We start from the raw sequence: 12254 nt of genomic DNA, 5'->3' as shown, positions 1-12254 counted from the left end.
AAAAATAAACTTAACAATTATTACTTGCAGTGTATTTAGAAATCCTCCAACAAATATCTAATGCTAAAAGCGAGTAATGACATTGATTTACTCTACATCATGTAACATTTCTATTCACTTAGCAGTTCATGTATTCCTCTACCGAGTAAAAGCAATGTTGTAATAAATATTTTTGGCGTTCTTTTTTAAATTTAGCAACAGAGTCCTTAGTTTTTATTTCTTTCGGAAGTTTATTGTAAAGCACGATACCCGCATATTTACACCCTTTTTCATATAATACTGTTCTGTGTTCTACAATAGAAAAGTTTTGCTTGTTTCTTGTATCATGATCATGTTGCTGTTCTACTAGCGTAAGGACATCTCTTTACAAATATCAATAGATTTAAAATATACAAACAGGGTACTGGAAGTATACGAAGTTTTTTTAAATATTGGTTTGCAGTGATCTTTTGGTTTAGCAGTTGTCATCAATCTTATTATTCGTTTTTGTATCGTAAAAATTACTTTGGCCTTGTGTGTATTCCCCCAAAATATAATACCATATGTTAAATTCGATTAGAATAATCCAAAGTAAATTGTTTTTAAAGTAGACTCTCTTAAAACATTTTTAAGTACTTTAATTGCGAAATATATTTGGTTTAATTTTTTACTAAGCTTAGTTATTTGCACATCCCAGGAGAGATTTTTATCTATCCAAATTCCTAAGAACTTAGTTGAAGTTACATATTCTATTTCGTTATGTTGAATTACAATGTTCCAGGCTGTGCTGTATAATATACTACCTGCGTCTATAAAAAATACTCATAAAAAGAATTCCTTTATCAACTAGGTGCACAAGCTGTTATTAAATAGCACATTTTATACAGTAAATGAATATTTAAGCAGCTCATTGTGCAACTTCGAAAAATAAATAAATTCCTATTGTACATATCAGATGGTGTACTTATTAACTTCGTATATCATTAGTATATAGATTGTAGAAATGGTTTAGCCCATGTATTTTTCACATGTTGTTAAAACAAGAGCATTGTATTTGTTCTAAGTATTGTTATCTCCTTTAAGTACTGACGAGTTCTGTGCCATTTCGTGCAGACGTACATGTAATATGGTTTATAGCATGACTAATAGTCTAATCTAATCTAATCTAATCTTAAAACCTGGTCTCCTCCTTTAATTTCAATGATTTTCAACTTCCGTAGGTGAGAGTTAAGGTGTGTTAAAAAATATAGTTTTAAATTGACATAATGTTTATTAAATATAACTGTTGTAAACTTCCACTTCTGTGGGAGATTCTTCTGTTCTGAATTGCATGTTTAGCACAAGCAGAACAGGTATTTAAGGAATCAAATGCTTATTCATCTACGAATATTGCCAGCTCGTGGAAGGTAACCGCTTCAAGATACTCCTGTTTATAACTGCTGTCTATCAATATACAAATAAAGATGGTACAACTTTGACTTTCATCTGTTTTATTATCATCTTTCCTATATAGTAATATTATTTAGCCAGTACAAGAATCAAGCGTAGTGTCAGAATTACCATACGCGTTCCAGAGGCAGTTCTTCGTCAGCATATTAAAAAAAAAGTGTAAGCAAATTTACATGCCTTACATTACATATAACATATATCTGACGGCATGAGATCCGCGGTACGTATATATATATAATTGACATGTTTGAACTATACTATTATATGGCTAATATCTGGTTAATATACATATCAATAAGGTAACAGATGTAATCAAGATTGATAGACATTTTCACTTTGAAGGAATTTCGATCCGGAGGATCGAAGGCAGAATGACTTTCACTTATTCCTGCATTTTGCTATACTTTTCCACATCAGATAACACAATTTAAAACATTAGTTATTGGAATTACGAAGTTATTCTCTATTTTGCACAATATATATATGTGAATATATATTCTCTTTTTTTTAAGAACGAAGAAATCTGCTTCCAGAATTCTTCTCTGAACGCGCATATAATAATCTACGTACAGATAAATATTGTGGGGGCAACCCTAATATTAACACCTATAACAACAAATTGACTAATTGATGTCGAACATAAATATGGTAATCTTAAGACAACAAAATTAAAACAATAAGATTAAATAAGAATATTCCTTTAAGGAATACAAATAATAATCCTGTAACGCCATAACGTTACATTGTAATGTGATCTTTCAAATGTGTTACGATTTCTTGTGTATTTTTTTTTTCGATATAGGCGTAAATAAAACTAGTTTGTAATAAATTCACAGTGATTCAGTGCCAAATCGTACGGGGTGCGGATTGGTTCCTTGGAGTCTTATTATGGAATATAGGTTTAGGTCAAACTCGCTAAAATTAATATATTTGGTACATTTCGAGTGCTGATCAAAAGCCTTAATAGACAACAAGCTCAAAAATTAATATGTTATTTGTATCAGTTATTGAAGTGCATAATTTATGTCATTTTAAGTGTACTTATAATCATGAGTCCTTATGAAAATTGAGTTTGGGTTAAATAAACTAAAACTAATATCCCAATCGACTCAAAGCCTAAAAACGAATAGTTTTTTTTTCAGCTATACGTTCTCAAACATGCATGACTTATGCCATATATATAAACGAAAACTATTAATTTTGATCAGGATCTCAAAAGTTACATCATATATTAATTTATATTAGCAAATTTGACTTAATACCAATTTCCATAAGTATGCTGGGAGATGATTGGAATCACAGCAAAAGTAGGGTCAGTTTCTGAGTTCTGTGCCGATTGAAATTTTGATAAAAATCTCGATAAGTACAACATAACGTATATGATAATTTTAACGAATTTGATCTAAACGTATTCTTTATAAGATTACCATGTTTCTAAGGGCGAGGGCACACTGGGATGACACCAACAACGACACCGACAGATGTGTCTGGTTCGTCTCTGGGAAGGAACGACACCGACAGCGACAATGACACATGTCCGAACTCAGTTGCAGGATGGATGTCGAAGAGTTAGTAGTGCCTGTGCATTTGTACCGGAAGAAGAAATATTGGGTATGTCCCTTACGAAGAGAGAGTCGTGCAATTGATAGTGTGCGTTGTCCCATTTGTGAACATGTTAGAACTTGTCGCCCCGGAGTCTGGTCTGACATCTGTCGAGCGCAGCAAGACCGAGTCCTGACTGTCGCCCTGCAGACTTCTCTGGCCGTTGTCGCAGTCGCTGTAGTGTGTGTTGCTCCAATCGAATGCAATGTTCTAACGGTCGTTTCGTCTGTCGTTGTCAGTGTCGTCCCAGTGTGCCTTCGCCCTTAGCGTTTTATGGCTTACCCACCTCGCAATTATTATTTAAAATCATATATATATATATATATATATATATATATATATATATATATATATATATATATATATATATATTGTTTGACGTAATCATTTTAATAAGACACTACTTTTTATCATTACGTTCAAATATCTGTTAACTGTTACGAATGACTAAACTCCCTTTATTGCAGGATATTGTTACACTGTATTTTTCTGTATAATGATATGTGTACATGCTATAACATTACTTAATTTCTTTTGCCTTTATGCTTACTGATACTGTTATTTACAATTTTTCCCTTTTTCTTGTCATTGCAGGTGAAAATTTGGTTCCAAAACAGAAGAACGAAGTGGAAGAAGCAGGATAATATAAGCAACGCAGAAGCAGCTGAACACAAGAACCAAGCGACTGGGAAGACAGAGAAAAAGGATAAATCAAGCAATCCAACAACGGCTACCACAACAGTCACCGTTTCAACAACTACCAGTACATCAACAACACCAGTTGGATCTCCACCAAAATCAGTTCCTGCGCCGGAAAATCTATCACAAGTGCAAAATTTGACGTCCACCGCTACTACTACCAACAATACAACTAGTAACAATAGTAGTAATACCGTTACAGCAGCACTATCGTCTGTTGCTGTTGTGTTAAAACCTATTGCAGCAGCTGCTACACCAGATAGTGTCGTGAACAATAGGTTGGGTACAAGCGCTTCAAACACTTCAATAGACTCGGGAAGCGAGGACCATTCAAATGCTTCCATATATACACAGGACGGTTCAGTGTCCGAAAGTTATTCGGAATCTGAAACGAAACTCTTGGCTGTTTCTCTTAGTGATAGGACTGGCAGTAATGCTTCTTCCCCGGTGCCTTGTGGTGGTGCAGTGACAACAAACACGGCTGCTTCTTCTACAAAGTCCCTTATAACCAATATGGCGGCGGCTGCCATAAGCACTGCAACCGGTGGCAACCCTAGTGCTAATAATAGTCACAGTATTGGTAGTGGAAGTATCAGTACCAACAATAGTAACGTCACTTCCGCTGCGACTAGCGCGACAAGTAGGGATTCAGATAGTGAACACGTTGTGGAGTTATCTCCTTCTAGCTAACTACACGTGAAACAACGCATATTTTTTGTGTGTTGGAACGATTGTAAAACAAATATACAAAATACTTTTCTTTTTTTCTTTTTTTTAAGTTTCGTGGAAGAACTTTTTAATGATAACAAATGCCAACCTTTATTCTGAATACCACTTCTTGGCAAGTGAAGTGGAAAAATCATTGCTCTTTGGATTTTTTTTTAAAAAAAACAAATATGTAATTCGAAACTATGGCAACTAACCATGACATTATCTGAACTGCATAAAATCTGCATATAGAGACGCTACAAAATAATAGTAGTGATTACTAGGTTCACTTTATTATATACATAAAATATATAAATACATGCATAATACCAACAGCAGAAAATAAATTTCTGACCTTAAGAAGAAAAGCAAACTCTTTTATCATCCCTGCCTCATTGAGTATTACGTACAAGGTAATAATAATAAGTGAAGTTAAACATAAACCAACCAAAATGCTTTGTTCCGTAGATAAAACAAGTTTTAACACTTGAATATTAAAAAAGTATATTTAAAAAAGAACTGTTAATATACCTATTTTTATGAAACTCATTCAGTCGATATAATATATGAAGAAAAGATATGTATTGTACATTTTAAAAAGAATATTCTTTTTTGTCAATGTTCAACCAGAGGAAGAGAAGGGTAAGATTTTTTTCTTTCATCAAATCAAGTTCTGTACAATATTTATTTGACTAAGAAGTTCGTACAGTTGTAACACAAGAACCAAACCATAATAGCAAAATATTTGTGACAAATTTACCCTATTCTTTTGTAATAATTAAGACAATTTCTGTTTTTTTCTTATACCTTAAATTACCTGATTAAAAAAATAAAACATTTATAAAATAAACATCTTGCCAGTGATAGCGTGTCTTGATGCTTGAATTATATAAAGCCTTTCTTGAGGTGTTGTTTCTCACAATAGAAGCTATTTGTAAATAAATATATTGCTAAAACTTAACAAAATGTTTATTTTCAACCATATTTGCTTAAGACTCGTATAATCAATAGCTTTCACAATAACACTCATCGAACAATATAAAAAATCCTAAAAATCTTTTCCACGACCCTTATTGAAAAATGCAACTTTATCACATTTATTCTATTTTCAATAGTATTTTTGTATCGTAAACTTTTACGAGGCGCATTCGGAAAGTAACCTCCGATTGGTAACTGTGTGTGAAATAGTGAGAGCAGCGCTACCATCTTCGCACAGACGTGTGTGGTAGATCAGTCTTCATCCGTAGTAGAATAAAGGTTGTCTGATCATTAGTTCCAGTTTTGTAGCGTCTCAAAATGTTTGCTGGAATAGAAAACTCCGCCAAATGCGAGGTGGGAGCTGTTATACGTTTTCTTACGGCAAAACAATATTCGACAATAGCTATTCATCGGGAACTTTGCGCCGTGTACGGACCAAGTGTGATGAGTGAAGGAGTTATTCGTGAATGGGTTCGTTCATTTAAAAGTGGACGAACAAACATTCATGACGAAGAGAGGGGTGGCAGGTCATTAGTGCCCACTGATGAACACGTTCAGAAAATGGATGGAAAAGTTCGTGAAAATCGACATTTCACAATTTCGGAGCTTTCCGATGAATTTCCACAAATTTACAGGACTGTGTTATATGACGCAGTGACACAGAGATTAGGCTACAGGAAGTACTGTGGCTCAAGGCAGGCGCGATTTTTTTATGCTGATGGAATTCTTAGCTAGTGCAGAAGTATGATAAGTGCTTGAATGTTTATGGAGCAAAGAAGTTTTCAGATCTATATAGTAAATTCTCATTTGATTTGGTGTTTCTTTTTTTAACCAATCGGAGGTTATGTTTCGAAAGGTTCTCGTAGAAATCAGGACATGAAGTCATTTATGAATTTATTAAAAATTAAATGCAAAAGGTACATTTCTATTGCATATTTATGTGGAATTACCAGTCATATGTAGACACACTTACGATTCGATTCTCAGTCCTTTGCAGTTATAATAATCTACCCCATTAAATATGTGGCTGCGTGGATGTGCCAAACAACCCACATATATTCTGTATCGAGATAATTATCATGTATAGGGTTATACACGGAGCAATTCACTTACGAATACTAAAATTAATGTAGTGACAACTAATGGAGGTTTGATGAACAAGAACACAGGCATGCATCGAGATCTGACAAAAGATAAGAGTTATAATTCAAATAAATATATAATGCGTTTACCTCCACTTCTTCTTCAGTGTTGGTGATATGGGTCATGCATAGAATTATTCTTATATGTCACGATTTATCAAATTACAGAATCTATGAGTCGTCTATGTCAACAACTAACTGGTTAACAGTACCATAAATACAAGTGACATGTTAGATACAAATCCCAAACCACCTTGTTTTTTGCGTATGTATAATATTTAACACACGAATCGTTATTCAGTCTTCATAACATATGAATGATTAAATATGGTAAATAAATAACCCATACTAAGAAGATGGACAACTCATTATAATAGATTATAGTGTACAAGTTAATACTTTCAGACATTTATATGTAAGGGAGAGAATGAAAACAAAGCAAGAGAAAGAAATCCCGTAAACTTTTTGGTATTTAATTTAGTTTAACTTTTATTTCATAGCACTGCAATATGAAATAACTGATACTACAAGAAAGAAAGGAAGGAAGGAAGAAGGCAAAGAATACGAAAAATTAAACATAACCACGAAATAATATTACAACTTTTGCCATACAAATGCTATAACATCAACTGTATTGTAATTATAGTGTTTGGCAGCTCTATGAACTACCAGTCATAACTCTGTGATGATATTCTTTTAATTAGCAGCCCACAGGCATTGCAACAGGCTCTCTCTATTATTGGACGCACCACATGGGCCATTAATATGGAAAAATCTGTTCTTGTTCCCACAAAGATTCTCACTTTTCTGGGTATACAAGTTGACTTTGTGAATAACTGTCACTATTGATGATCGCTATTTAAAAATTGTATCTACATGTCCATGGTCATTGTTACTTAAATCTAAACGAGCTAGACCGGTTCTCGCTGGTTGGGCTTCACTTGTCACGTCGCTCTCATATCCCGTGACATATGCTATATTAAATTGTACTCTCTTTAATTACTTGTATGCTTATTGCGCAAATGTTCATTCCAAGCCAGCGCCAATTTGGCCTGAGCAAGTATCCTTTGTAAAATGTTTGACGCCACACCTACGTCCTTGTCAGTAGTGGATGAGCAGGGCAACATTATTTTTCAATGGACAGGTCTTCGACCTTTCCCGATTTTTGTAATGGAATTTTTGGCAGCAGCATTTGCCATTTTGTGTTATTACCCTCAACCTGTTAATGTACACATTGATAATCTAGCTGTTTGTTATTGTATGAAAAAGAAAATTGGTAAAGTTCCATACTTAATTCCTGTAGCACACATTATATACAATTTGCAACCATTTGTTGTTACATGTGTAGAATCTGAAAACAATAAAGCGGATGAGGCCTCACGAGCGCCAATCGAGATCCCCACTCACGCAGCACTCGCTCCACCGACTACCCTCTTTCCACGTGAACTGAGCTCTCTCTACCTGGTTCCCAGGTTTTATACCCCTGATCACCAGGTGGAGGCTCCTGATTGGTCGAGGGCGGTCGGAGGATCGAGCGCATTGCTCGTGAGGCCTCATCCACTTTATTGTTTTCAGATTCTACATATGTAACAACAAATTATTGCAAATTGTATATAATGTGTGCTACAGGAATTAAGTATGGAACTTTACCAATTTTCTTTTTGGAATACAAACCTAATCCATTCCAGAACTCTGTTTGATATCCAAGACAAATTTTCTCCCTTTGAAATAATAGAAACCGGATTAATCTGTTCCTGGGTCACATACCTCAATCTTCGAAACATTTTAACAGTGAATGTATTGGATTTTAAGATAAAATGTTGACAAATAATAATATTTGAATAACGGTGAGCTTTATAGGACCCATGGCGAATATACTTACTTGTTGTGTAAATAAAAAATAACACAAAACAGGTACAAAAGCATAAAATTGGCAGCAAAAATCACACAACAGATGCCTTCATTACATCTTCCTACAGAGAACTAAATAACAAAGCGTGTTGGTGGCCCAAACACAAGGGAAACGTACGCACAAATACACACACGAGAAATGTGGTGGGTGTTCGAAATTCAAAGCAGCATTCGTATTCTGGGCCAAAATTATTTCAATTTTTTTGTTCGTATTTCTAGTTGTTCGAGTTTTGGCGGGGTGTTCGGATTCCGAAGACAATACTGTACTCTCATATATCAAGATGGGTAACAAAATCAACTGGTTGATCAACCTACGTAGATAAAAATCAGCGTAGTTTTTCAGTGGACTCCAATAGGATATTAATATAATAGATCAGTTGTGCAAAAAGTAATTCATTAGACGTAAAAATAAAACTATTACCTTCACAGATAGTAATAAGTCAATCCATTTACAATATACAATAACCAAAATTATTAAAGATTTAAGTATACTGCAAAGAAAAATACAATGTTTATGCTAAAATTAATAGAAAGTTTAGTAAAGCAGCAATTCTTTGAAAATTGTAACAAACATGTGTTCGCTCTAAATTTGAATACAAGTCATTGTACTGAATCCAAATATACAAACATTAAAAACAAACGGATAACCCAGTTTAAATATCAGAGTATTTGATAGACTAATAAAAATTTTCCTTAGAACTGAAAACGTGATTAGTCAATAGGAATTTTAAAACAGTAACTTTTATGTGAACTGTATTAGTTAAATGTTGGTTATATACAAAATACTTAATGTTAAGAAAAAATAAGAGACTGCAATAAAAAGCTTTTCAACTTTTAAGTAAATATACCGAATAGAAAAACATGCACGGACAACTAAGACTTTTGCTGTTCTCAAAAACACGGTTTAATGTTGAAGTATCTCACCATCATGAAGGTTTAGTGCAACCTAATTAGAGTCTCTAAAAAGTTTAATAAAATAGATATTTATACTAATACTCGTGTTAAGTTTCAAAAATGAAATGATAAATACTGGTTTTATTGCAAGAGAAATGGAATAATGTAATTAAGGAATATAATGTTCTGTTCGCATTTATTTTACATGTTCTATTTTAACAAATAAATACGCATAGAATAGGGAAAATCGTAAGAGAATTTTGATGTATTGAGAGGTAAATAAAAATGAAAAGAAACAAAAATAAAATAGAAAGCAACGCCATCATCATCATTTCTTCTCAATGTCGAATGGTGGTACGCAACAAGGAAGAATAAGTCTGCCTATTTATTGCTAGCCATTTGATATGTTGATGTTGTTCATTTATTACTTTCTTGGTCTTGCAATTTCTGTTTTTGCTGCTTGAACTTTCCTCTCCATTCTTTAAGATGGATTCAAAATGGTCAGTCATTCTTATTTTCTCGGACATGGCCAAAATGCGTCTGGTTATGTTTGCTTCTTTCGATATGTCTGTAACTTCCTTCTTTTTATAACGAACCCGCAGTATTCTCTATCACCACATCTGTCCCACAACTCCAAAATATTTTTTTTCTTTTCAGCCTCGTATTAATGTTTCTTACCTATAAGAGTTTCGCTGATACAAAACTCTTAATAAGTTTTCTCTTTTGTGTTATCGCACTTATTTTAATGTAAGTTAATATTTTCTTTGTCTAAAATTATACCTGTGCTATTCTGGTTTCATTTTTTCTTTCGCCTGTGTTTTAATTTTACGTCCTTATACAAGACAGAGATTATGAAGGAGATCTACTATTAACGTGGGCTCCAAACTATGACCAGAACTTGAGAATCCAATGCAGTTGGCGGCAGATCAGATCAACCCTCACAGTATAGGAGTTGGTCCCAAGTACACTGTCTCATCTCAAGATAAGCTGAATTGAAGGATATCACCATCATCCGTGGCTTGTCCGAGAACGTTGTGCTCCCAGATACTTAATTATATCTCACCTTTTCAATTTTCCCATCACAAATGAAAGTTCTTGTTTCATTATATTCCTTCTTTGGTAATTTGAATATGATCGTCTTTTGTTTAATTTTTGATTCTTTTTCTTTTAGTTTCTCATTCGAATTGGCTAATTCTTCTTGCAAGTCTTCCTATTCTGGTGTCAATGCAAATGGAAATGTATATCCATAAAAGATCCGCTGTTATTCTTGGGTTACGTTTCCCAACCCGAAATTTGAAGATCACATATGGAGAAAGGTTGGTCTTTGATGTTTCGTCATCCTCAGAGTTAGTTCTTTGATCCAAAACGTGTTCTTCGAAACGAGCCATTGGGATAGATTGTCTGTAGTAGTGTAAAGTGAGGTGAGAGTTAGATTATTTTTCCTTGTGAAGTTCTAATTTTTTTGAATTTTAAAAAATCTTAAATCAAAATAAAATCTGGTCAAATCAAACACTTAGTATGACTGCGTTACACTTTTGAGCAGATTTATGATATATTGCTGAAACTGTACCATATATCAGATAACGTTTCTGATTAAGGCAATGATATATTGCCGAAGCTGCGTCAGACATCAGATAATGTTTCAGAGTAAGACAATGATATATACCGAAACTGCACCATATATCAGATAACGTTTCTGATTAAGGCAATGATGTATTGCTGAAACTGCACCATAATATCAGATAACATTTTTGACTAAGGCAATGAATGATATATTGCCGAAACTGCACCATATCCCAGGTAACGTGTCTGATTAAGATAATGATATATTGCCGAAACTGCAACAAAATTAATAATAATGCTGTAAGTGTTTGCTTTTGTCAGATTGGAAGAAAACTTCTTGGATAAGATGTCTCCTATCCTCTCCTTTTTTCCGAATTGTAATTGCAGAAATACCCCTCTTCCCATCTCTATTGAAGTCACGGAAGGCAAACCAGTTACGACTGGATAGGTTGGGGTCATTATTTGTATTAACACTCTCTTTTGTATGTATAGTCGATCTCTTACTAGTACATAATTTTTGCACATCCCCTTCTGTTTACATAGGCCTTAGGATTTTTAATGAACATATCAATAGCTCTCTCGTGGCTCAGCGGTTAGCATAGGCGCCTTTGACGCTGAAAACCCGGATTCTATTCCCTGCGGGAGCTCATATGGTACTGATCCCACTTTAAACTGTAGGTTCACGTCTCATATATAGTCTATAGCTTCGCTGCTGGAAGGTAGAACATATCAGAAAAAGGCAGGGTCGGAACCAGGACGGACTTCTGGGAGGAGGGGTTATAATATTGCTACTTAGAGCTACTTTTAAGAGCTCCAAACTGGGATGAATTTTATTTATATATAAAATAAGAAAGTTTCCTCTTCTGGGGGCGATTGTCCCCCCTGGATCCACCCTGAGAAACGATAGTCATTGAAAGACCGTTATTTCACCAAATTAACAAAATACATATGTCTTAGCGATACTGGACGTATTAGCGGTTTTATTTGTAATTAGACTCCTTTTCTATGAAGCAATAAAGAATATCTTAAAAATCTCTTTTCTTTCTCCTAACATCCTGTAAGTGATAGTTGAAGGAGAAATCACAAGTCACAAGAAAATGGAATGAACAAACATTGTCGTTACTTAGATTATGATCTCTTATCAAATCAAGTAAGTCAAGAGGCTGCGACCTAAATACGTAACACGAGTTGAAAGAGAGCGCGCCCTGGTGGGAAACCACGGAGTAATTACACTTGTGGAGAAGGCACGTCGACGTAAGGCAAGTTTTTGAGACATGAAGTGGAGGAAAGGAAGAAGGGGATCAGAACCAGAGAAACTACTACGAACTG

The 12254-nt window shown here is 34.3% G+C and overlaps 1 protein-coding gene across 1 annotated transcript in view; it reads left to right on the top strand.

The window, feature by feature from the left end:
• Positions 1-5403, top strand: part of NK7.1 (homeobox protein NK7.1) — a 559307-nt gene extending 553904 nt beyond the window's left edge. The window contains exon 3 of the mRNA XM_081765144.1: positions 3625-5403. Coding sequence (XP_081621270.1) covers positions 3625-4419 — 795 coding nt within the window. The 3' untranslated portion in view covers positions 4420-5403. The remainder of the gene's footprint in view (positions 1-3624) is intronic.
• Positions 5404-12254: the final 6851 nt, after the last annotated feature.

Source organism: Thermobia domestica, chromosome 1 (assembly GCF_964235325.1).
Source record: "Thermobia domestica chromosome 1, izTheDome1.hap1.1, whole genome shotgun sequence".
Classification (NCBI taxonomy): domain Eukaryota; kingdom Metazoa; phylum Arthropoda; class Insecta; order Zygentoma; family Lepismatidae; genus Thermobia; species Thermobia domestica.
Note: the sequence above shows the minus strand (reverse complement) of the source record. Positions and strands in the feature narration are given on the sequence as shown.